The 27,829-nt window shown below is 41.7% G+C and overlaps 1 protein-coding gene across 2 annotated transcripts; it reads right to left on the bottom strand.

Moving 5' to 3' along the window:
* Positions 1-896: 896 nt before the first annotated feature.
* snx2 (sorting nexin 2) lies at positions 897-15,359 on the bottom strand. 2 transcript variants are annotated; one of them, XM_031570103.1, is made up of 16 exons: positions 15,163-15,359; positions 13,109-13,229; positions 11,394-11,539; positions 10,497-10,569; positions 9,987-10,030; positions 9,597-9,738; positions 9,303-9,381; positions 7,202-7,277; positions 6,413-6,526; positions 5,605-5,698; positions 4,571-4,776; positions 4,206-4,349; positions 3,678-3,689; positions 2,494-2,574; positions 2,163-2,234; positions 897-1,752 (listed from the first exon to the last, which is right to left on the bottom strand). In XM_031570103.1, the coding sequence occupies exons 1-16, from the start codon at positions 15,268-15,270 to the stop codon at positions 1,702-1,704; spliced, it is 1,563 nt and encodes a 520-aa protein (XP_031425963.1). In that variant the 5' UTR covers positions 15,271-15,359; the 3' UTR covers positions 897-1,701. The 2 variants fall into 2 exon arrangements, with proteins under 2 accessions (XP_031425963.1, XP_031425964.1); XM_031570104.1 differs by lacking the exon at positions 3,678-3,689 and having other exon boundaries at positions 15,163-15,358.
* Positions 15,360-27,829: the final 12,470 nt, after the last annotated feature.

Raw genomic sequence — 27,829 nt, 5'->3', positions numbered from 1 at the left:
ATTTATAGGGGCTGGGCCGAGAGTGCCACTTAATTACATGCAAATAAAACGGACAGGGAGAAGTAAACAGACGATGCAGTGACGTCAGCTTTAACCCGTCCTGCTACACTAGCTTGTGGTTACTAGGTTACGGAACTAAACAAGTAGGCTAGACATTTGTTAGCTCGTGGAAAGTTAGTTTGTAAGCTAAATACAATGTCTGACAAAACGTAGCGGACTACAAGGTAGCAGGTTTAACAATTGTGAACCTTTTCTTGTAAGCCTAATACGAACAACTAGCTCGCTAGCTACCAAACATGGTATTTCTTTTGAATTGCATTGAATTTAATTTGAATTTGTGAGAAAGTGTTGCTGTTCAGTTTAGCTAGCTAGCTAGCTAGCTTGTTAAAAACGCTGTGACGTCATTTCTTTCAGCAAGACATCAGATGAAGGTGAGGGTCGTCAAACACGCCCACTCGCTCACTGTGAATTCAATGACCTGCTCTATTCACACGTGGGCTCAATCGGACATAACACAGACTTTGTACTGGGGAGCTGGCAGGGTGTAGTCCATTTAATGTCCGCTCCAACTGATTCGGACATTGGCATTCTCAGATACAGCTCCTCTGGGTAATGTCAAGATAGGTTCAGGGTTGCAGTTCATGTCTGAAAACAGCTAAACTCTTGGCAGTGGGTGTGGCAAGGGAGAAGACAACTGCATTTGCAGACATGACAAGGTTGGGGATTAGGAGAACAGAAAAGGATTGCCTGATTACACGTATTTTGAACATAATAAATAGACTAAAAGTCCTAAGTCTACATAGCAGTTAAAAAAAAAAAAAAAAAAATCACCAGTTTTTCATTACATGCTAAACGTGTTCCTTTGGGGACAGGAAAGAACTGGACACTCAACCAACAAAGATGTACATTCCTTTATTAGGACACAAGCATTTCTGCACAGGAATGTGAAGTAAAAAATAAATGAATTTTTAAAAATCTTTTAGGACAAGGCTTTCAAACAAGGAATCGAACATAGGAATTCAATATTCAAAATTGCAGGTTAAGTGGCAAAGTAAAAAACAGAGCAGCAACACCGTGGGGCCAAGCACCTCAGGGTAAAACAACCGGGGGAAAAAGCGGCAAATGAAAATTTCATGTTCAACACAGGTTTCTGCATGAAGGAAGGATGTCCACATACGTTTTGCACTTTACAAACTGTTATGTAGGCACTATGTGTTCACTCTGCCTGTAACCCTGTTGTCCTGAAAATGGATCAGAAGCGTGGAAAAGTGCCCAGAGCACGTTCTTCTGACATTGACTGGGACAGTGAGCATGCTTGTTTTAAAGAACAAAACGCAGAACAGGCTCCAGTGAGCTCACATAACGACAGAACGCGTCACACAAACCGTGTGATGTGGCCCTAAGCCCCCCCAGCCGTGACAGAGCAGTGCAGTGATGTCACCAAACAAGAAGTGCGAGCACCCCTTTTTACTGCCCTGCCCTTTTTTTTTTGGCTCTCTGGGCCGAATCAAGAGAAACAGGGCATTTTTTTTTAAGACATTAGTTACAAGAACAAAAACAAAATCAGAGCAAAGTGGGGAGTGAGCCATCAAAAAGATTTCTAGTGTTTAATTTTTCAAGTGGTCATTGAGATTTCATCTGTCTGTGCATCATCCTTTAGAGAGTGAGATTACAAGATTCAGTAAACAAAAATCTGCCTGGTTATGCGATAGCTTTGGCTTCGGGTAAGAATGCCTCCCAGTATTTTATCAGCTGTAAAACAAAGAAAAATATAACAATAAAACACATATTAAAGCATATCGTTTCACAACGCTGCTTGTTTGTCTTGCTTGTCTGTCCATTGCTTCTCTGAAATCTTTTATTGTATTTGTTATCTGCATTACTGTGGAATTTAAATGCCAGTAAGTTCCTTAGTTTCCAAAAGGCTGCAATTTACCATACAAATAACCATAACAATCTATTTCAACATCTTTTCACTTCTCATTATTCTAATTGAAAAGATAAATGGTAAATGGGGTTAAGCAAGAATAATTCACAGTTTATTATACAGCTTTGTTCGCAACAATTAAGTGTTTATCTTTTTTATTAAATCTATATACGTTTTATTTTTTTAGGATTCCATATGTTACAAGGACATATTTAACTTCCAAGCGCTGGCATACCTGTTGCTGTGTACTGACAAGAGACTCTAGGTATTTGATGATGACCACTTTGAAGTCCTTCACTCTTTCTTTCTGCAGACAGAAGCAAGAGGCACACAACAACAGTGCCCAGTTATCATTGGGGGAGAGGCCATTGGTGTTGGAAAGATTTGATAACCTTATATAACAACTGTTATAACCTATAACCCTGTTTGTAAGAGGACACACATTTAAAGATGAAGCTGAGTACTGGTGAATTCATAACTCTAGTAATAAGGGGCACTTAATTCAGGCCCAAAGACAGTGATATTGATACTGACTGTTCATTTAATATGTAGGCCTGTGCTCTTACCTCAAACCTGCCCACCTCCTTGCGAATGGTTTTTGAAATCTGCTCAAACTCTCGCTCTCCTTGCTCGACCTTACCTTCCCACTGCAAGAGAGAAAATACATTTCCACCGGTGTGAGAATCTAAAAAGGTGAGCATTTCTTCACTCAAGCGTTGTGCTGCTATGCTATGGTTGACTGCGCTTACTACCATTTTCTAACAAGCAGACCTTCTAGTAAAGAAAAGGAGAAACTATTAGGATACAAAACAGTATAACGAACCGACGTCTATACAGGCTGTGCTGTACAAACACAGGCTGCTAATGCTAAAGCTAATGTAAATGTTTCAAGTGAGGATGGGATGATTAAAATGATGAATGTTCTGTGTAAAAACACATTTGTACCTGTAAAAGTAAATGGATTGAGTATGTATGCATGCAGCACTAAAACATCAAACTGTGTCTACATACAGTCTAAACACAAACACAGGTGTTATCTTTATGTATGTACTACGATAATAATAAATATGTTTTATAAAATATGAATTTGGAGCAAGTGATGACTTCTGGACTGACTGACCATGGGAAATGTTATAAGACCTAAAACAAACACTAATCTGTAAAATAAGACAAACGGAGGTCCCAATATCCAACATGCCAGAAATGAAGCATGTTAAATAGGAGATTGTTCGGTTTCAGGTTTAGCCTACTGTTTGGATCACAGAAGGAGGCAAAAATATCCTGTGACCAATAAATATGTTGAAGAATAACCCCTAGGTAAACCTATTCGTTTGGGCTGAAAAGTAGCGTTGACCATCTCTAGCAGTCTAACGCTAACTTATGAGTAAGACAAACAGCCTTTCATGAGACTGAATTTGGGTGGTGCACTTCAATGGATACATATCTTGTGGAAGGTTTTGACAAAGATGCCAACAACAGGTAGCCTCACAGGGCCAGAGTATAAACACGTCTCATTACTGCCCCCAACTTCAGCTCTGCCCTAGTTAACCGTCTAACTCCCATCCATATTTAAGCTCACTCACTAATGGTTTTCTCCAGAGCCATGCTATGAAACGGAATATATATGTGGCCCAACAGGAGAAGGCAGGAGTCAACACTGAGGATGTTATCCTAACACACAAGCAAAAAGAACTGGTGAAAAAAAGAAAGAAAGAAAGAGAGAGAAATACAGTGAAAGCCAGGGTCCTACCTCCACAATCTCCTTTTGGGTTGGGGGAAGCATGATAAGGAAAATGCAGAAATTAAAAAAGGTGGAAAAAGGAAAAAATGCTTTGTGATCAAAATAATTCAGATCAGTCATAAACTTAGGCTTCCTTGCTCTCAGACACTGGGCACAGTTCCCTCTGGAGGTGTTCGTATGGGGAAAAGGAAGAGGTTTCCCAGTCCTATGCATCAGTACTTAGGCCTTGGATTCTCAAGCTAGCCATCGGCAGCAGGGAGTGTGCAGTTGGTCAGTGCGTGTTCGTGTGTGTGTGTAGGTGGCCTCCACTAAAGGAGATTTCACAATGCTTTCAAATGCTAGTATGTTTAATATTAGAATACCAAAAATAAATATCAACTCATTGTGAATGTAAATGGGTAATTCAGTACATTACTCGAAGTCCATTCACTTGAAACAAATGAATGTGCACGGTGTGTATGGAGTATATATGGTATGTGTGTGTTTATGAAAATATGTGTGTGTGTGTGTGTGTGTGTGTGTGTGTGTGTACTTTACCTCCTTGATCTCGTCCTTGGCCTGCTGCAGCTTATCAGGTTTATTAGCATACTGGAGCTTGGCCTCAGCTTCACGCTTTCTCTGGAGCATGACCTGGGCGTCCTGCCACTTGGACCAGGTCTTCATACGCTGGTCAAACACACCCTTCAGGGCCACCGAAGAAAGAGACACACAGACAGACATTGTTTAGGTAACACATTAATTAATCATCATACTCCTCTATCAGTGTGTGTTTGTGTTTGTGTTTGTCTTTGTGTGTGTGTGTGTGTGTGTGTGTGTGTGTGTGTGTGTGTGTGTGTGTGTGTGTGGTGATCAAGAGGACATATTCCTCAACATATTGTGTGTGTGTTTTTGTGTGAGCGTACCTTGACGGCAGTGAGCAGGCGGACGTAGTCCCCCACCAGCTCGGAGAACAGGTAGAAGTCAGCGTAGGCCTGGTCCTGATGCAGCTGGTCAATCTTCTCTTCCACCTCGGCCAGCTGGGACAGGGCACGGGACAGGGCTGTGTGGTCCTCAGAGTTCCCCAGCATGGCTGCACTCTTAGCGAAGGAAGCGGTGTTGAAGGACAACTCTGAAGAGACAACCAGATGTATAGAGAGACCAATTAATAAGATGTATAGAGATAACAATTAATAAGATATAGAGACCAATTAATAAGATGTATAGAGAGAACAATTAATAAGATGTATAGAGAGAACAATTAATAAGATATAAAGAACAGATGTATAGAGACCAATTCATAAGATGTATTAGAGACCAATGAATAAGATGTATAGAGAGAACAATTAATAAGATAGAGAGAACAATTAATAAGATCAGGTATAGAGACCAATTAATAAGACAAATAACAAAAAGACAAAAGTAAAGCAAAACAAAAACTGAAGGAAAGAAAAAGAAAGCAGAGGTGACACTGAGCCAATTTAAGGTGAATTTGCTAAGACTACTTATTTTCAGACAGTCATTACATACTGTGCTTGTTTGAGATACAACAGATTTAAATTATAGGACTTTAAATCAAATGAGTAAGATGATAAACGCTATATAAAAAATATTCTGAGTGGTTTCCCAACCACAGAACTCGGTTGGCAAACTTCAAAGCTTTAAACTAATATGACATCAATAATCTGAAATCCTAAAAAAAAACAAAATTAAAAAAAAAAAACGTTTGACTAAGTTTCCATAGAATCCTTAATCCATGTTATTTCTAAATCAAGGAACTCATAGTCTGCAGGGACTCCACGTCTTCCATTATGCACCATGAAAAGAAGTGAATTTGGAAAATCATTTCAATTCCGTCCACCAGACAGATGTAATGTGATTTGAGCGAGAGCTGTGCTGCCATGGTGAGCTCCGTGCCCACGGCCGTGACAGTGCCTCCCTCTGGTGCCCTGAGTCCTACCTTTCCTGTGGCACACCAGCGACTCCACGCTGGCATGGAGCTTACGCAGCTGCGCGTCCAGATTCTCAAACTGCTGCTGCTTCTCTTCAAACCACTGCAAAGACAGACACAACGTCAGGTGATTTAGCTTCAATATGATACGTGGTGATAGAAAGTTTAATTGGGGAAATACACAATGTCTGAGGGAAATAAAAAAATCAGAGTAAATGTGTTGTCTTATTTTTGCCCCACTCATGAACTGATTTAGCATTTTACCTTCTGGATGAGCTGATTAGCAAACCCAAATAGTTTACTTTCCAGATCAATTCAGTCTCCATCAAGTGGTTTATCTGCTCATGTTTTTATAGGAATGCTAGATGACGGCTAATTGGTGGTAGTGACCTTTTAACTTGTACCAGAGGTTAAAGTTCAAATACTCAGCTTGTGGTAACCCCAAATCTGTACTCTCTGTAACAGACCAATGTTAACAGTCCACATTCAAGTGAACAAAATTTTATTTGGTGACGAACAGTAAATTCTGCTCAGCATGACTGACTTGTAGCACACGTAGGTGTGAGTCTGGTGAGCTTCATGGCCTTTTGTTCACTCTCTCTCTTCGGACTTGTTTTTCTTTCTCTGCCCTCTCTCTCTCTCTCTCTTTGTCTTTTACACCCTCCCTTCCTCCCTCCCTCCCTCCCTCTCTCTCTCTCTCTCTGTCTTTTACTCTCTCCCTCCCTCCCTCTCTCTTTCTCTCTCTCTCATCTTAGGGATTCTAGGGCAGAGGCTCATTAATTCGTCTCATTATTCAAGTCTAAAAATCAGCCCTTACCGCATCCGATTCATTCATCTTGATTGTCATTTTGTTGACAGCGTCGGCAGCCTTGTTTACCATCCTCAATATTCCGGCTCCGCTCAGGGCCTGTGTACTAACCGCACGAGGCAGCTGGGATGAAATGACAAATAAGGGCAAACAAACCGGTTAACAGGCCGAGGGCTCAGACCCAATCCCACTGGGACCAACCACCCCCCCACCGCCCCCCGCCCATCCAACACCCCCCCCACCCCCTCTCTCCACTCCTTGGTGTTTTCTCCACTCCCATACATTTCAATGCAGGATCTAATTTAATACATTTGAGGCTCGAAAACTGGCCCTAGGGACGATGCTGGCGAGAAATAGCCTTCAATTGGCCTCCTGGAAGCCTTTCTCCCCCCCTCCCCAGGCAAGGTGCTACATTAGAGGTGTGTTAATACAGTAATTGCTCTACAATGGATGCAGCCAGCCAGCCTCCTCTAAGGCTCTGGGCCTCTGCACACATCACACAATAGTGGCTTTAGCTCCACGAGAAGCAGTAGAACTCAAACTACAGAGTATTTACAAAAAGCTCTATATGCTACCTTGTTCATAATATATCTTCACTTTAAAAGCGTTGTGATTTACTCTGAGAAACCTAGAGTTTAGGTCAATTTTAAGCCAATTCCGCCAATTGAGTCCCTGGTATGGCCTTCAAAAAGTAAGCCAGCAGTCGTTGACAGAGCCCCCATATTCAATGTAACAGTAGAAGAGACATGTAAATGATCTGAATCATCACTGTGTAGGTATGATGTGCTCTGACAGTACCTCTGTGTTCTCCAAGAACTGCTGCACATCTGTATCGTTCAGTAAGGTGGGGTGCTTCACGGTTCTCATCAGGTACCTTTAGAGAAACACACACGGTCAGCTACACCCTATTAAACTGCGGCAGAAATAAGCAGATCATTTCAGTGACTACGACACAAAAGACACTGCTTCCTACCTCTACTCTACATAATCGGAGACAAAAGGTCTTACCTATATACACTCCCCGCTTCCTGTAGAAGAACACACTCTGTTACCTACACACCCTGCCCAACTTCAAGAGCAGAGACCACTGATCCTACTCCTGGAAAAGAGTTCATCATGTTGCATGCACACTTCCAGATGGAGGGCTGCAGACCTTCTACGCCACTAAACTCTAAACTCCAGATAAACTGTTTCCACACATTCTACTCCACTAAACTCTAAACTCCAGATAAACGGTTTCCACACATTCTACTCCACTAAACTCTAAACACTAAACTCCAGATAAACTGTTTCCACACATTCTACGCCACAAGCAAGACAACATACACCTTCAGATATCCCAAACTGAAGGGCAAACCCCAACTCATACCTCCTATACGTCACGTAGTCTACACACAACTCCTAATTTCCTGAAGAAAAACAAAGTGGCACACTCTATACTCCATGCTAGCAGGCCAAGACCTAAAGGTGTATTTAAATTGTGCAAGGCAGGTCCAATATGGTGTTGTAGATTTCTCTTGCTGAATATTTCCTGAAATATCAAAGTTCTTTCATTTAAGCAACGTTTTCATTTACTAAACGCACAAGATTCAACACTTCACAACGATATCAGTAGAAACTAAATGGAATTTGCCTTCCTACAGCCATCAGAATATAGTTCTCCTACTGATGGCATGTGAACAGGCATGGCACGCACACACGCACACGCACACACACACACACACACACACACACACACACACACACACACACACACACACACACACACACACACACACACACACACACAAGCCTGACCTTCCAATCACTTTACACAATAGAAAAGGTCAAGGGAAAGGGTTTGTTTGCTTGCATTTCATTTTTATAAAAATGTTCAGATCATTCTAAAAACTGGCCCCTAATATAGCCTGAGAGAGAGAATAGAAATACAAATAGAAGTAAAAGAAAAGAAAACAATGAAGTAGAAGAGAAGGCAGAATTGAGACAAAAGGAGAAGAGGAAGAAGGTGAATATATACAGGTCAAGCCACTTGGCGGAAAACCTCTAGCATCTTGTGGTCTCCCTTCCCCCCCTCCCCTCTCTTTTCCCTGCTGTTACCAGACAGTAGATACCTGCGCGCCCAGTGATTATGAGCTGTCTAATGTTTGGCTGGTTAACCTTTCCACCAACAAAAGACCAGAACAAGAATGCTCTTTTCCTGCTGAAGTGTTTTCATGTTTGGATGAAGGCGGGTAGGGCCGTACGGCATGAGGAGAGGGGGGGAGTTTCTCAGCGAAGAAGTGTGAAGAAAAATCATTACTTGCACTGGAAGCTGCTTGTACCTACTTAGATAAATGAGCCACAAACTCTACTTGCGGATTTGTCATCTTAAAGGGAAAGTTCAGATTTGTCATCTTAAAGGGAAAGTTCAGATTTGTCATCTTAAAGGGAAAGCTCAGATTTTTTTAACCTGGGCTCTATTTTCCCTTTTTTTTGGGTCTTCACTAGGGACAAAAACGATCAAAATCAATCTAGTATTGAGCTGCAACGCTATAACCAGCAACAGCAAAACAGCTATACAATGTAATCCTATGGGGCATTCATCAAAGTAAACCGTTTTCTTCCGCCACGGATTGGCTCATAATGTAACTACCCGTGTCTGACGACATTGAAAGGATCCTTACAGAGATAGACCTGTGGCTAAAGCAGTTTACTTTGACACAGATGCTTGTCCCATGAGATACATTGTGTAGCCGCTTTGCGGTTGCCGGTCATAGCATTCTAACTCAATAACTGAACTGTTTTCGATCATTAAATCGTCCTTAGGAAAAGCTTTGACCCCAAAAGATGCAAAAATAGTGCAAGTTTCCCCATTAGTTACAGAATCAGTAAAGGAGCATTATAGGCTTGACAGGGGTACCTCTCGAGAGCTGATCTTCTCTTCTCCACAAACTCAGTGGACGAGGAGTCATCCTTCCCCACCTTGACCTTGGTCATGCCTGGAAATGGTTGCACACAATGCTAGAGATTAGAGCTCTTTGGATTGTTTATTTTTGGATTGGCAAAGTCAAACACTAGCAGACACATTTTATGCAATACATGCAGAATTGTGTTTTACAGATAACTTGTACACCTTTTCTGCTTACACCTGCATACTGTAGCTCCCGTCATCTTAGTCATGAGCTGTTCTTCCTGAATGGAATCTGGTTCTTACCCACAATGCTCTTCTCTGGGGCGGGTGGGACTATGTAACCGATGTGAAGGTACTTGGAGGCCAGTTTGCTGTGAAGACCCAGAAAGTCACTGAACCTCCTCTTCACAGAGAACTCGCCGCGGTCGAAAATTCTCAGAGAGGTCTAAGAAGAAGAGGAATGAAAGAAACATTAAAGAAACCACGTACATAGCTTTGAAGGTGGAGACTACATCACAAACCACATTGCGCTTCAGCATGGAGATGAAAATGGCCAAAATCACAGAAGCGGATGTTATCTGACCTCAGGAACGTCACAACATTCTGACCAACGATAGCATAAATTAGCTTCCAGCCATCAACTCGATGCTTGGTGTCCTGAAATGCTCATTAATTCCAGAAAAGAGCCCTCACCTTAGTGGTCACCCTGTAGGCCATGTAAGCATTCATTCCATCACCTAGAAAGAAAGAAAGAAAAATATATTACTACATGATATTTTGTGGTTGTGAAATGCAAGCACAAGCAACTAAAACATGCACAAATGATTGTATAGTAATGTGTTATGATGCAAAAGTGAACAATAACACCTTTTAGAAGACGCATGATAAAGCTATAAAACATGTCCAAAGCTCAGTCTCAGCTATTCAGAGCAGAATCAAATGGGGTTGGCTAGAGAACTGAAGCATGATAATTACATATTTGATAGGAATTTCCTCTGTAATAAGCCACATCCTCAGCAGTCTCTACACTGACAGTCACCTTACTGATTACGTAATCAGAAGCTGATCTGATTCACTTTCTAACAGAGTCTCATTGACAGAAGTATATGAACAAGATGACCTGAGATGAACATGCCAAATGGAACGGTACCTGGCCCACTGTACAGACTGACAGTATTTACTAAATGACATGGAGGTACTTACCCACTTTCTCTGGGTCAGACACTGATATATTCATGTCAAATGTGTCCCCATTCTCTTCCTCTTCTTCTTCTTCCTGCAGTTACATCAACAGTATAGAAGTTAATACATCCATGATCTGAACCCAGAACATCCAATCAATACAGACATGTAGAAGTATCCAGATCCCAATGCTTAAAAAGTTAAAAAGAGTTGACTCGAGAGAACTCAATCAAAGTGTGCAGATCTAAAGTGGTAGCTAAGTGCTCTAGAACTACACTGAACACAGTGTGCAGATCTAAAGTGGTAGCTAAGTGCTAGTAGCTAATAGCTAAGTGCTCTAGAACTACACTGAACACAGTGTGCAGATCTAAAGTGGTAGCTAAGTGCTAGTAGCTAAGTGCTCTAGAACTACACTGAACACAGTGTGCAGATCTAAAGTGGTAGCTAAGTGCTAGTAGCTAAGTGCTCTAGAACTACACTGAACACAGTATGCAGATCTAAAGTGGTAGCTAAGTGCTAGTAGCTAAGTGCTCTAGAACTACACTGAACACAGTGTGCAGATCTAAAGTGGTAGCTAAGTGCTGGTAGCTAAGTGCTCTAGAACTACACAGATACCACACCAGCATGCCAGATGGGAACCCATAGTAACGGCTATCATTTATTATTTAGGACAGAATTAGATTAACAAACAGGATTGGGCAACAAAATGGTAATGCAAATGAATACTCCATGCCGATTATGATGATCATACCATGCACGGGCAGAGGTGGAGGCAGAGAACCAGTTCAAATGGAGAATGGAGAGATTGAGATAGGAAGACAGATGATTGACACACAGACAAACAAAATAGACAGACAGATGGACGGACAGGCAGACAGATAGACAAAGACAGAAAAAAATAAGTCAATGTTTAGAGACCTCTTCTGGGGAGTGATCAAACATAGCAGGCTCGATACGCGGCGTGATCATGACTGTAGGCGTCACCGGGGTGATGGCGGGGGAGGGACCGTCCGACAGGATTGGCTCTCTCTCAGGGCTGTCCAGGGACACCTCCTCAGTGGCTTCTGACAACACAACACAAGGAAATGACCTTCAATCATGACACACTCCAGTATGTTTGCAGTTTCTTTTTCTCCCGTCTGTTTGATCAAAGGTAAAGTGAAAGGTTCAGTTTTATGATCAGTCATATTTATACGGACCATATGGGTAGATTTCATAGAAGTATAGAAGTCATTTTCAATTTCATAAAACCGCACCTGTCCATCATAAAACATAATCTTTCCACAAGCCAAAGTCACACATATGGAACCTATCTTTGGGCACTGTGCTCTATCCGTAGCTTGGAGCTAATTTATCAACGCCCCTTCTAACTTAGATTCTATACAATTCTGTGGAGAATATGACTCTTGACCCTGGTTGTTCCTGATTGCTATACCTATGCATTACGTTTTCAGCTCACAGAAAAAGCAGATTGCTATACAGGGTCAACTTGTAAAAAAACTAACTTGCATGATGTGACTTGAAGCTCTAAACCTTATGTTACTTGCAAAATTAACCTTGTTGCTGTAATTCAACACAGATACCAAGCATACCTCTGTTGATCACGTAAATCTAAACGAAGCTGTGGATGACAACTGATAGCTTGCTCTACTTTGTGAAGTATAGATCAAACTAATCAGAGCTGATTTACAAACGACACCACCACTGACCCTAAAACACAATTGATAAATGATGTACCATGCACAACCTGCGCAGCCAGCTGAGCTCCATTCATTTTCCATTTCATACTGAACAAGGATGTTTCATAACAATACCCATCACTGGTTTCATGTGAAAGACTGGAAGGCAGCAGGAAACACAGAAACTTCACTAAACCATGAAAAGGTTCATCATTAAGGTCAGGTCAGCGGAAATGTCACTTATCCAGCCACACACTCTACCCAGCTGGTAGGTAGTTTGTGCTCTGCACAAAAGTGCAGCCAAGGTTTACTACGGGAGCCCTTTTTTGACGGTAGGCTTTTGGACAGGCTAAGTTCTATTTAATTGTCAGTTAGGTCATTTGTACGTGAATTTCAGTGCAAAGAGTGAGTAAGCCTTTAGTGTGTCCCACAGACCAAAGGCGCTGTCACTGTTAGGCTCTACGCCTCAATGACCCCTCTACCCAAATCTCGCTTCCTCCCCCACTCAGAGACTCGCTCTGCCACTATTGTCAGCCAGCACAGCTGAGAGAACACAAACTGTGCAGAGTGGATCAGCAGTACAGTAATGAGGCCGTTGGTGGGAGAGTCCATTTGCAAACATGCATTAAGGAACTGAAACTATTTACACAGTTGGCCTCGCCTGATGAGAAGGTGGAAGATAAAAGTGAGCCTGATAAAAAACCACTAGACAGGGAAGTAAAGAGCGGCTGGCTCCTGAGAGGTACTTTATTCACAAGCCAAAAAGTTGGTTCAAAAACAAACATATAAACTAAGCACACATATGCATTTTGAGAAGAGAAGGGAAAAAATAAATATATATATATATATATATATATATAATTGATTTATCTGTATAAACTCTGCAGAAAAGGTTTTGTGCACCTCTATAGTTCGGTGCAAACTAATGTAGGATTTGTTAAGCGCCTCTCATACCAGCAAATAGGTCCTCTGGGTCATCATCCAGTATGATCTCGGCTGGTTTAGGTCCATTGGAGTTCACACTGACATCCTCTGCAGGCAGGCTGGCAGGCTCCGGAGGTGAAGACGGGCTGGACTACAGACACACAGAGACATTCAGATGTTCAGACACATACATAGATAAGTGGAAACAGACACACAAACAACCAGACATAGCCAATTTAGGAAACACATTCATGCTATAACTACAAAACATCGAGACAAACAAATAACAGGCCATGAGCAACAGACAACCCATAGCTAAATCCACTTTATGGGCTGGGGAAAAATACTTCCTGTGATTGCTAAAACATCACCTCCCACGTATATTTCAGTCAACCACAGATCTTGATCATTATGCATACCAAGGTAGTGTGATGGTCGAAAGGAGAAAGCGGATGTCAAGTAGAAAAGCTGCCAGAAAAATATGTGTACCCTGGCGGTCAATAAATGCCAGACATACTCCAGTCCAGTTTATAAGCAGAGCACTGGTGGATTTACTCAAAGGTTAGCCACTGTTGCACAAAGGTCAGACCATACATTTTCCCAGAGGTCTTCAGTATGTGATGCAAAGCAGAATCTGGCATGCTGACACTTCTTTGACATCACCCTAACCTTCATCATCGTCAACATTAATTTAGACTATTTCACTGTGCCAGGACTTCTGAGAAAAAGAAAAAAAAACACCTGACACAGCCACATCACTTCAGATTATCTCTTTACATTCACATGTAACTCCAGCAACATCATTTGGCTACTAACGATGTCATTTGTGTTACTCAACACAATACACTGTTTTATAGGGTTGCATGTTCTTTGTTGAGTGTTTTATATTACACCCAAATGACACTTTTTCACTCAAGGGCCTAGTACTAGGCAAAGGCCTAGCTTTCTCTTCTGGATGTGTGAGCAACATAAGCTGCCCTTATTTTGCTCACCACCTATTTTACAAGATGAAACAAATGTTAAAATATTGAATATTAACAGAGACTGACAATGTGGGAGAAAAATTCCATAATCTCAGTCCCACCTGGCCTTGTGGCAAGGACAGGTGAGTTAACATTTCAGTCAGTTGTTTTTTCTTTGTACTTTAAAAGGCCATTTTGCCAACCATAAACACACCCAGCAATGCACAACTCACAAGAAAAACTCATGACTACCTGGACAGGAAGGAGGACATCCTGGCCCATGAGCCAAGGGTGCTGACAGGACACTACAGGCCATACACTTGAGCATTGCTGACAAGAGATTTGACGCTGATATATGGTTAGGTTTCGGCCTTTAGATTTATTGAAAAGTTTTGAATGTTTGTGCATTTCAACTGTCTGCAACAACAACAAAAACACAACAAAATTGTATTTTGGGAAAGTTCATTGATGTTATTAGCAAAATACATTCAGTTTTCAACTGGGTACGTGCATTTCTGTACGACAAAAATACTCCCACGTCTCAAGCAAACAGTCAAGCCCTTAGATTTGCTGGAATTATTGCGACATGTCTGTGAGTGGAAACGAGGACAAATCCGCCGGATTTGCTGATGCTCCAGAGAAAAAGTGCTGATCTAGTTTCCGGTTTCCCAAATCCTGACCATTTTCAACTTCGCAACCTTAACGGCAAGGGATACATAAAAGTTATCTATAAAGAATACGATTTATGTGATACGTGGTTTCTTTTAAACACAACAGTGAACTGCCTGCTTGGCAACTCTACTGCCAAGAGAGATCCCAGCGCCAACTCTGCGAGACTGCGCTGGTGTAACGCGAATTTGATCCTCGTGATCACTGCACCCTTTCCACACATGCGTAGTTCTCCGGGACTGTTGACTGAATGGAAATTAAATAAAATTCAATAGATTAACACTGCTGCTAATATGCACTAGATGCTAAAGCATTTGTTGAAGTGCAAACATGTTATTTGCGTCGCAGGAACCAAACAAACGGGGAATCGACCGTAAAGACTCACTGTCTTGACGAGGATACACACTGGATGATACTGCCCACGGCTGTTTGTTTTCCTCACAATAGTCTTACCTCTAATGTAGTTACAGTGCTCACAAAAAGGTCCTCTCCGTCCTCCACTTCCCTGAAATCTGTCTGTTCCGCATCTCCCAACGGTGGAGGCTCCATCTCCGCCGCCATCTTCGCCAAACAATAATAACCGATGCAGAACTCAATGGGACGGAGTAGGGAGGCTTCCCAGCTGTCATGTGATTCGCAGTAACAATCTTATGACAGCTGCCGGTTTCGTGGAGATCATGCTCCGCCCCAACTGTCGCAGCCCAGCCTACAGAAGGCCGCTAGTGATTTAGGATAGATGATGTTAAGGATGAGAATGATAATAGGGTAACGGTGACATGAAATTTAAATAATATTGATGGGTTTGCTTCTAAAGGAGTTGAAGTTGTGTTTCTCAATTCAACAGAAGTCCAGCTGACAAGGCTAGAACAATGTATGAATATCAGGGATGAGCAGTATTTCTGACAGCGAGGTAGATCAGGTTGTCTGAATGTGAACAAAAGGATTTTTAAAAGAAGTTCTAAACATTTACAGTACATGTAAGTTGCCATCTTGCTAGCAAGGTAACAACACACAGTGTGTCATTTCTTTCTGCCTATGGGCCTGTTTAGCCACAGACCAGTTGCCCATGCCAACTCCTGTCCACCATTGAAAGTGACTACAAAGATCTAACTGCTAACGTCTTGTTGCTAATGACCACAGGGAACCTTTAGATGTCTTGTAGAGTCTATACCTTGGTAGGTCAGAGCTGTGTTGGTGGCACATAGAGGACCAATAACATACAAGGCTCAGGCAGGTGTTCATAATGTTTTGGCTCATCAGTGTAGTTATGTCAATTGACCATGCTATAGGCCTAACAGTCTTTGCAGTTGAAAAGCTGTGGTCCTACTTCAGGGAAGAAAAACAGAGGTTAGAAAACAGCATAATATAATAAGGCAATACTACCATATAGGTGTTAGAGAGAAAGGAGAGGAAAAGGGGGTTTGTCAGCATGCCATACAGATGGCTGCCTAGGCCTATACCATACCATACCATAACTAAGAGAGGAGCGATCTAACACCCAACCATTGCTGACAAGCCAGTTACAGAAAGCCAACAGCAAAGACAGTTCTTTCCACCAGAGACTTTACAATGAGTGCCAGACCTCAATGTGCCATGTACCTAAATACAGGATGTACTTAAGAGGCACATTTTAAGTCCTAATGAGGGTGTCCACTTCCCCAACATGTATGAGTATGAGGTCAATAACCATAGGATTGGTCTCTAACTCCACTTTTTAAAAATGTTGTAATAAGTCTCACAATGATGAACAGAGGTTAACGTTATATGGTCAGGAGACAGTGCCATGTCGTCCACACTGAGGAAGACAAAACCAGGATTTAAGAAGTGAAAAGAGAGAGAGCAGAGGGAGAAAAGGGCCGGTAGTTGGTCACTCAATGTTTCCAGAAGAGAGGTATGTACACGTAGGTAACATGCGCCAGGAAAATTTCACCCAGTCAAGTTATCATTTAACTGGTATTAGTGTCTAGGTTACATGACTTGGTTCAGGTTATCAGTCATCGTTTAGTCATCCTTATCAGAAATCATCATGGTCGCCAGTGGCGCAGGACATGCTAAGCAGATGGTAAGTATGTAGCTTCAAAATCATTTTGGTGGTACACTGACTTGTAATGCAGAGAATAGTGTCTGCCACAGCATGCCTGATACGCCTGATATTGCACTATATAACTTTGGGGTACAGGGCGCGAGACCTTTCACGAGAAACTACGTAATGCTTTATGGCACCACCTCACTCCAAAACAACTAGACCCATATAAGAAGACGCTGGCGCAGTATTCTCTGTATGGCCGTGATGGCAGAGGCGAGGAAGAAACCGAGGAAGACGTTGACGGAGGAGGCGAGGACGAGAAAAAGAGAGAGTAGCCAAGCAAGAAACCGAAAAAGAGTCAGTGTCAGACTGGCTTTTACCTTTTGGCGAGAGCTAAAAGTTACAAAAGGATGCAAGTCTTTCTCTTTCTCTGGCCTTCTTTCTGTTGGACTAGGCAGTAATAACGTATTAGCTGTCTTGCTATGTTATGTGTTGTGCCAGCTTGATGTTTGGCTGTGTTAGGAAAGTTGTCGACTTGCTAGTTTTTTATCAAAATAATTCCTGCCAATGTTATTTATGAAAGAATGCAATGTAGGTTGTAACCTTATTGGTGTCATCCCTGTCTCACGGAGATTTGTAGTTTTGCCAGATGCCCAAAGTCATCGACCTGTCCTGTCTCAGGCTAGCATCCAAATTAATACATCTTCGTCAATCTCACACCAATAAGCCTTGGGTTTTGTGGGCCTTTTTAAATACTGACAGTGTGTGGGCATTTTTTATGTGGTGTGGTAATGAGTTCCACAGGGAGGGGGCAGCGACAGAAAAGGGCCCATCACCCCAGGTTCGGCACTTGGTCCTCGGTATTTGCAGGAGGTTAGCATCAGCAGACCTGAGGCATTGGGAGGGGACATGTTGGTGGAGGAGGTTGGAGGGGTAAGGGGGAGCCAGGTTGTTGAGGGCCTTGTAGGTGGTGAGGAGAATCTTGAAATGTATCCTGTGATTTGAGCCAGTGAAGGTCATGGAGGACTGGGGTGATGTGGTCACTTGAGCGGGTACTAGTAAGTAGGCGGGCGGCAGAGTTCTGCACGTACTGCAATTTATTAAGGACTTTGTTTGTGGATACTGTTGCAGTAGTCAAGCCTGGATGTTATAAATGCATGAATGAGTGTTTGTGCAGCAGTGGGTGACCGTGAGTGTCGGAGGCGGGCAATGTTACGGAGGTGGAAAAAGGCTGTTTTGGTGATGTGGTTGACATGGGGCAGGATTGAGAGGGTGGGGTCAAAGGTGACTCCCAGGTTATGGATTTGGGTGGAGGGGGTGACAATGGAGCCATCAATATTAAGTGTGAAATCTTGAGTGGGGTGGGTAAGGGAGTATTTATCGCAGTTGAGTTTTAGAACGTTTCTTTGCATCCATGTTTTAATGTCCGTTAGGCAAGTGGTGAGGGTAGAGTGTGTGGCAGCAGTGATGGTCTTGGAGGAGAGGTAGAGCTGAGTATCGACGGCATAACAATGAAACTGAAGGCCATGGCGGCTGAGGATCTGTCCAAGTGGGAGCATGTAGAGGATGAAGAGAAGGGGACCAAGCACCAAAACCCTGGGGGACGCCTTGGGTGACAGGAACTAAAGTTGATTTGCTGTCGTTGATTGAAATGAATTGATGTCTGTCAGTGGGGTAGGACTGGAACCAGGAGAGGGCAGTGCCAGTAATACCAAGGGTGGGTTTGAGGCGTTTGATGAGTGTGGAATGGTTAATGGTGTCAAAGGCAGCGCTGAGGTCAAGAAGGATGAGGATGCTGATGGAACCAGAGTCGGAGGATAACAGTAGGTCATTTGTGACTTTGATCAGAGCCGTCTCAGTGCTGTGTTTGTGACTGAAAAGGCTCATAGAGGTCATTGGAGTCAAGGTAGGATTTTATCTGAGCGGCAACAACTCTCTCCAGTACTTTTGACAGGAAGGGCAGGTTGGAGATGGGCCACAAGTTATTGGGGGAGTCAGGGTTAAGTCCAGGTTTTTTGAGTATGGGGGTAACTGCGGCAAGCTTTAAGGTGGAGGGGACGCAGCCAGAAGACAGGGAGGAGTTTACTGTTTTGGTGATGAGTGGACAGAGGGTGGGGAGACAGACCTTGACGAGGGTGGAGGGGAACAGGTCCAAGGCACTAGCAGATGACTTTATACCGGCTACAACTGAGGAAAGGTCAGATGGAGAGATTTCAGTGAATGATGAGAAGGTGTGATCTGTCAGCAGTGGGGGGTCAGGTTCGGTTCCTGGAGGGGTGGAGGAGGCCAGCTGGTTGTGGATAGTGTCAATATTTATCTTGGAACAAGGAATTTGGAAAGAAGTTTGTGAAGTTTTTATTTACTCAAGAGAAAACAGGAGGTTTGAGAGTTGAAAAAAAGGACCTAGAACTTCAACAGCTTCAAACAGACAATCAACAGCTTCAAACAGAGGCATGTGGATCGGCAGATATTCCTTCAATTGGAGAGATAGGTTCACCAATGGATGATGGCCCACCCAGGCGGAGAGACGTGCATTGTGCAAGGGCTGCATCGTCTCCCTGCTCTAATTGGGTACCTTATCTTGTCTATATTAATGAACGCCTGATGTTTTGAAACATCTATGGAAGCTCATGGTGATTGTATAGAAGAAAGGAACAATTCCGAGGATAAGACGTCGGACGGGTGTTATTTTCGAAGGGAAAGGTGTGGTAGGAAAAAGTGCACAAGGAACAGGGATGACCGCAGCCTTGAGAGGAGTCAAGCAAAGCAGATTCAAGAACTTGGGGGAGCTTCACAAGGAGTGGACTGAGGCTGGAGTCAGTGCATTAAGAGCCACCACGCACAGACGTGTCCAGGAAATGGGCTATAAGTGTCGCATTCCTAGTGTCAAGCCACTCCTGAACCAGAGACGATGTCAGAAAAAGTCAGTTGCTCAGTGGAAATTTTGCATTTCATTTGGAAATCAAGGTCCCAGAGTCTGGAGGAAGAGTGGAGAGGCACAGAATCAGAATCCCAGTTGCTTGAAGTTTCCACAGTCAGTAATGATTTGGGGTGCCATGTCATCTGCTGGTGTTGGTCCACTGTGTTTTATCAAGTCTAGAGTCAATGCAGCCGTCTACCTGGAGATTTTAGAGCACTTCATGCTTCCGTCTGCTGACAAGCTTCATGGAGATGCTGATTTCCTTTTCCAGCAGGACTTGGCAACCTGCCCATGGTATTACTGTGCTGGATTATCCAGCCAACTGGCCTGACCTGAACCCCATAGAGAACCACCAGACCCAACACTACAGACTAGCTGAAGGCCGCTATCAAAGCAACCTGGTTTTCCGTAAGACCTCAAAAGTGCCACAGGCTGATTGCCTCCCTGTCACACCGCATTGATGCAGTCATTTGTGCAAGAGGAGCCCTGACCAAGTATGGAGTGCATAAATGAACATAGTTTTTTGTGTTTTGAGTTAATTAGCTGATTAGATCCCTTCTCAGGTAGACATTTCCTCCATGTAAATGTTTTATTCTAATATTTTGAGATACTGGATTTTTGATTTCCATGAGCTGTAAGCTGTAATCATCAAGATTAAAACTAAAAAAGCTTGAAACATGCCACTTTATGTGTAAGGATTCTAAAATATATGAAGGTGTCACTTTTTGAATAAAGTTACGGGAAAAAATGAACTTTTCCACGATATTCAAATGTTTTAAGATGCACCTGTGCATGTTCACGAACATGTACACACATACAGGCCAAACTACGGTGACCGAAGACAAAAAACCACACGCACACATTCTTTCTGGCACGCACCCAACAGCCCACACTCAAGCACACAAGTTCACATACACACACGCTCTCCCTCTCTTTCACACACACTCCCCTTTAGTTCATTAGTTAGATACATTTAGTTAGATTAATTATTGTGTATCTTCTTTATTTTTCTGATCATTTTGTGAATAAATGCTTTGATTGTATACGCTGGTCTATTTAATATTGCACGAGAATGAATGCTGCCAACCTCTTCTATTTAGAACTCCTAAGACCTTTACTTGCTATTAATAAGGTAACTTTGGTTGTAGTTATTAATTTAATCATTAATCAAAGTCCCGTCCATGTGTTCAACTTAATTGATCTGCTATTGTTTTGAGTGGTTGATACCTGTCCAATCGGGTGACATCACCAACATAATATTGGTGCTGTTGTCAGAATAGTACCAGTGTTATCTTGGTGGCCCTCGTGAAGACCTTATCACTATATATGCACAATCGCACCCACATTTATTCAAGCAACATGCCATTTTGTACCTTTGTCAGGCAAAAACATTTACAATTATTTCCCTAAAAATATATAAAGAACTGATAATAACTTTACATATTTTAACAACAATTTTGTAGATGTTCTCATTGCCTTTTGTTTCCCAGTGACATCATTTCTCAAAGTCCTTTTTATAAATGTGCTGTGTAAATGTTCACCATTCATCATCCATCATCTTTTGTTTGGGTGGAGTTGGAATCATGTATGGTACTTTCTGTGCTGCTACTTGAAAGCCTCCATCAGCGTGGCTTCATGATGTCCACTGGCATAAGGCTTGTACAGTGCCCTCCAGAATTATTGGCACCCTTAGTGAATATGAGCAACACAGGCTATGAAAAAATGTCTTTGCTGTTTATCCTCTAAGTCAGGGGTTTTCAACCAGGGGTCCGTGGCGAAGAAATTACACTGACAAGTATTATAGGCAGAATATGTGTGCGGGGGGAGGGGGCGTGGCGGCGGCGGTTACAAACATGAAAAAGAAGGGTACGGGACTGTAAACTGTTTTGGGAATCACTACTTACTTTCTGGTCACAATGGTGGTCCCTGGGACAAAACCAGTTGAAAACCCCTGCTCTAAGTGATTGCATTATTATTCACCCCCCTTCAAGTCAGTATTTAGTAGATGCACATTTGGCTGCAATCACAGCACTGAGTCTGTGTGGATAAGTCTCAATCAGGCTTGCACATCTGGACACTGCAATTTTACTCCATTCTTCTTTGCAAAACTGCTCAAGCTCTGCCAGGTTGCGCGGGGATCAGAAAAGCTCTACTTTGGTCTCATCAGACCACAGAAATGTCTTCCACTTGACCATGGAGTCTCCCACATGCCTTTTGGCGAACTCTAGTCGATATTTAATATAGTTTTCTTCAACAGTGGCTGTCTTCCATAAAGCTTTGATTGGTGGAGAACCCGGGCAACAGTTGTTGTATGCAGAGTCTCTCCCATATCAGCTGCTAAAGCTTGTAACTCCTTCAGAGTAGTCATAGGTGTCTTGGTGACCTCTCTCACTAGTCTCCTTCTTGCACGGTCACTCAGTTTGTGAGGACGGCCTGCTCTAGGCAGAGTTACACATGTGCCATATTCCTTCCATTTTTTGATGATGGATTTAACAGAATTCCAGGGGATGTTTAGTGCCATGGACATGTTTTGGTATCCTTCCCCTGACTTATACTTTTCAATAACCTTTTCTCGGAGTTGCTCTGAGTTTTCTTTTGTCTTCATGGTGTAACGGGAGCCAGGAATACTAATTACTGAATACTGACCAGTGAATGGACCTTCCAGACACAGGTGTCGTTATACTACAATCACTTGAGACACATTCACTGCACACTGATCCCCATTTCACTAATTGTGAGACTACTAGCACAATTTGGCTGGACCTCTGTTGAATTTGTCACTTTAAAGGGGGTGAATACTTATGCAATCACTTATTTTACATTACATATTTTTATTTAATTGACATTACTGTGTAGAAATCTGTTTTCACTTTTAAAGAGGGCTTTTTTGCAATTTTTTTTGTCAAAAAAGCCAACTGATATTGACCATGATTGATTTATAAAAGCAATACAAGGGTAAAACATCCAAGGCGGTGAATACTTATGCAAGGCACTATACACAAAAATGGTTCACTGACGCAGAATAAAGGTTTTGCCATTGCCATCACAGTCCCCGACCTAAACCCCATAGAAAGTCCATGGGATGAGCTGAAGATGAGAGTCCACATGCATCGACCTCGGAATCTGAAGGATCTGGAGAGATACTGTATGGAGGAATGGTCTCAAATCCCGTGCCATGTGTTCACCAACCTCATCATGCATTATAATAGAAGACTCAGAGCTGTTATCTTGGCAAAGAGAGGCTGCACAAAATATTAAATGAAGGGGTGCAAATAATTGTGGCACACATTTTTTCGAGAAAAATATTTGTTTCATGATAAGAATTTAATGTTTCTTTCAATTATGTTACTTCAATTAAAGGTTTGGTTTTTGTGAATATTTTTGAATGAAAGATCATGAGGATAAACATTAAAGATATGTTTTCGCATCTCGTTTTGCTCATTTTACTAAAGGGTGCCAATAATTCTGGAGGGCACTGTAGCTGTTTCCTGTACAGCTGCAAAATAAGGAAGCATCAGGCCTTGTATTTAAAAAACAACTAATAAACTAATCTAATCTAAACTAATCACTAATCTTTCGACCAAAACTGGTCATTTGTTGTGGGAGCCAATGACAGCATGTAATTTTTTTTTAAGATTTGTTTCACATCATTTATATATATACTGTACATATATATATATATATATATATATATATATATATATATATTTACATCTTTAGAGACCTAGGTTGGACAGGTAAGAAGATCATGTAAGATTTATAATATGGAGTTTGCACTCAGGGGTGGAGCGTGGCTTTCTTGCTGATGGGTGAGAATCAGAGTCAGGGGGAACACTGGGCACACTGCTTCCTCTCCCTGATAGTCTACTGAGAAACACCTGTTTGCACACTGTAATAGGCTTTTGTCTAGAGCACAGCTGTCTTCATTAGGTTGTGTTTAGTTTAGTTTGTTTGGTGGGAAATGAAATCAGTGATCGACTAATTAAAAGTTAGTGAATTATATGAGATCAACCTTTTATTAGCTTAGTTTGTCCATCTGTATTTTCTGCAAACATAATGAACACAAATGCTGTAGCCAGAATCATCAAGCCAAGCACAAATAGCAACTGAACTGTGGGCATAGGATAGGTTAAGACATACAATAGATTTCATTTTCAACATATTCATTTGAAGAAATACATTGTATTATCAAACAGCATTAAAATGACAACACATTTTACAATAAATTGCATTAATGTAGACGTACAGTTGATTGATGGATTCTTAAAAAGGCTCACAGCCTGTATTTGATTTCACATTCAAAGTGAACGTGCTATAGGCCTATAACTCTGAGACAACGTAAACACATTGACGTTCCACACCCGCAAACTTGTTGACAACCTTATCCAAATCGATGTTGGCAGCTCTCTCTTTTAGTCAAAAGTAGTGCAAGTTGTGTGGCGCTCCTCGCCCATGGTGGAATGCAAACCGCTTTTAATAGTTTCAAGGCGACTTAATAATCATTGTGCCTGTGCGCTTTGTACCTCAGGAAGCAAAGTGAGTTAGTGCCCAAAGAAGACCCTGCGTTTTGTTGTTTCTTATTGTAGGGGTGTATAAACCAATATGCTATGCTGCCCTCTATTGGTGTGGAGTATGACTGCTACCCAAAACTGTGGATTGCTCCTTTAAAGATTGGTCATACACACAGCATAGCACATACACATGCACATGCACATGTAAGCCTACATGTTGTATTTTGTTGATATTTAGGATTGATCAAACCAATTATAATCCATGTGTATAGTTCAACATAAGAGACAGATTAATATCTATGTAGTAATCTTTATTATTCAGCACACCAGGGGAGATTTGGATGGTTACGAATGATTTTTTCTTTACTGAAAATTCTGAGAAAATATAAGAGAAATGTAAGAGAATGTTGTTGCCATAATCCCGTTGTGTCACAATACAAGGACTTGACCTCTCTGTCATGATGGTGGCCTGTACTGCACCCCTGCAAAATGCCACCGCTGGTGCATGTGCCTCTTTTGGCCAATGGTTGATATATCAACACTGGATGGCTGCTGTATCACCAAGATGCCAAAAGCCTCGGTGTGCCAAAGTACAAAAAGCTCAAGACGTTCAGGCTGGAGGTTGCAGATGCACTTATCCAGGGTGGAAAGAAGAAGGGAAGGCCCTCCTAGGGAAGAGGGGAGAATGTGCCCACCAGATGCATCCAAAGACCAACAACTCCAAGACCCGTGAATGATGTCCGCTGTGATCAAGTGCAGCATCACTGGGAAAAGCCCACACAACTGCTTCTGTTGATTTGCATTTTTGAATTAGTTGAAAAATGTAATTGCAATGTACTTTTGTTTTTACATTGCTTTTTATGTGGTTGCTATTCACTTGGTAGAACAGAATGTTGTGGTAAGCCTATACTTTGATAGAAATGATCGAATATATTTGTGACACCAATACGTGTGATGTAAATGACCAGGGCAAACAAGATGTATCTCTTCTCTTCATCAAATAAAATCCTGGGAGATACTACTCCTAAAAGACAAAATATACAAATTATTTAAAAATATGGGTTGAAATGTTTTACTTACATGTTTTACTTAAATAAGGTAAGTAGTAACATTAAATCATTTTTTACATCATTTACAACTCCTGATTTAAAGGTTATTGATCGATATTAGGTGCAACCTAACCAACATTACTATTATGGCTTAATCGCAGCCTTGATGTTAGTACTATCAAAGGATATCTGGTATAGGTCTGCCCCTGTCATGCCCAGATACAGCTTCAGCGTTATGAACCCTTGCCCCAACCACCTCCTAGTTGAAGGAGAAGGAGGTGAACAGTATTTAGTTGACATATCTACAGGGCCATCCATGGAGCTCATCTACTGTATATAATGTATAAGAACTAACTTATAGTCCTTATGCTCACTACCCTTATTGAGTTTACAATTGAGTTTTACACTGAATACTGAGGTTTTATTTTTACTGAGGCTTATATTATTTACACAGCGAAATTCAATTCAATTTTATTTCTTAAGCGCCAAAACAATAAAATAGTCTCAGGCGCTTTACAGAGCCCAGGGCCAGAACCCCCCTGGATCAAGCACAACAGTGATAGGGGCAAGGAAAAACTCCTGTATCAGGATAAGCATGCTTGCATACGTGTGGTAAATGTACACGATACATATAGCGTTTTATGTTAGAAGGACTACTTTGAAATCAATTCTACTATTGACAGGGAGCCAGTGCAGGGAAGCAAGTACAGGTGATGTTCATATGTTTTAGTTGTAGTAAGTGTGTGTGCGAGTGGCAGTGTTCTATATTAGTTGGAAGCTCTTTATTGGGTTGATGCTACATCCAGATAGGAGTGCATTGCAGTAGTCTAGTCGTGATGTAATAAAAGTGTGGATTCGATTTTCTCCATCCTGGAGAGATAGTACTTTTCCGATTTTGGCAATATTGCGTAAATAATAATAACAATAATACATCACATTTATATAGCACTTTTCAAAGTTCTCAAAGATGCAATAATTACTGAAAAAGAAAACAAGCAATAAACTCTGTAGTAAAGACATAAAAAGGTAAAAAGAAAATAAATAAATAAATAAAAAACATTTTTATTATTTTCTTTTTACCTTTTTATGTGGTATATAAATGTGATGTATTATTACTATTTTTATTATTATTTACACAATATTGGCATCGGGAGGAGGCATGTTATTACATGGGGCAAGAATGAGAGGGTGGGGTCAAAGGTGACTCCCAGGTTACGGTTTTGGGTGGAGGGGGTGACAATGGAACCATCAATATTGAGTGTGAAATCCTGAGTGGGGCGGGTAAGGGAGTATTTATCGCAGTTGTGTTTCAGAAAGTTTCTTTGCATCCATGTTTTAATGTCCGTTAGGCAACTGGTGAGGGTAGAGTGTGTGGCAGCAGTGATGGTCTTGGAGGAGAGGTAGAGCTGAGAGAGAACTCCTTCGTCTATTTAGTAGTAGAAGTACCTTCTTCGAAGAATTTGAATGGAGAAGTATCTGGGCCCCTGGATCACAGAGAGGATCAGCTGGACAGCAATGAAGAAAATAGAAAAAGGCAACACAATGACATATACACAGCCAAATGAACCTGACCCTGAGGTTATACAAAACAGTTTGGTCATGTATGTTGACCAGCGTTGATCATGTAGACCTGTGTTGACTTGTTCTTTATAAAAAAGTCCGTATCCCAGCAGTATGCCTGCTCACACATCGTATGTACGTAGGTAGTGGGTTCTCTTCCACAGGGTCCATCATGTCGCGCCGTCATGTTTTCAGTAGCCCAGAATGGACAAACAAAAACACGGGCTTGAGATGGGGCCTTTCACGTTGTTATGGCGTTTGACAGCCACCATAAGTACTCGGATGGTACTTTGGATGATACAATAAAGTATATAAAATTTCCAAAGACTTGAATTTGCAAAGTCTACTTTCAGGTTTGTACGTTACATGATACAATTCATAATCATCTGAGTTCAAAGAGTTTATGTTCGAAGTCTAAATATGGTGGTTTCCACGTTTTTGGTTTTTCAAAAAAGTACGAATGCTTCACATAGCTTCTGCTGTTTATTACAAGTAATCAAATGATGGACCATTGTGCCATGTTGAAATGGTGTGATGATCACTATACAGGTACTGGTCTTTTATCTTTAATGAAATTGATAGATGACAGTGTTAAACTCAAGATACATAATCATATTGCTGCTAACAGTTTTACCTAGGAGGTTTTGGTTTTACTTCATTCATCTTTGACATTTAAAACAATTTACAAATGTAAAATTGATTTGTGGTTAGTGATGACCATTGCACACCATTCAGGTACATGCTGATGGGTGACAACTATAATGGGAGGTGTGTGTGTGCCCTTTTTCTGCTTAGAGTAACAGCCCCTCAACATGTATGCCATTAACACAAATCATCTCTCCATTGAATATCACCCCAAACAATGATACACATCTCTGCTTGTGTAAGTCTTGGGATGGACTCCCTCAGTGTCCACCACACTGTGTGCATGTGTACGCTAACACTTGTCCACCACACTGTATGGTGTGCATGTATACGCTAACACTTGTGCCATGCACTGGCTGTGAACACTAGTCATTCAATGAAGCGCGAGCAGGCCTCTCTCAGTCTCACT

Source organism: Clupea harengus, chromosome 7 (genome assembly GCF_900700415.2).
Source record: "Clupea harengus chromosome 7, Ch_v2.0.2, whole genome shotgun sequence".
Taxonomy (NCBI): Eukaryota; Metazoa; Chordata; class Actinopteri; order Clupeiformes; family Clupeidae; genus Clupea; species Clupea harengus.
Note: the sequence above shows the minus strand (reverse complement) of the source record. Positions and strands in the feature narration are given on the sequence as shown.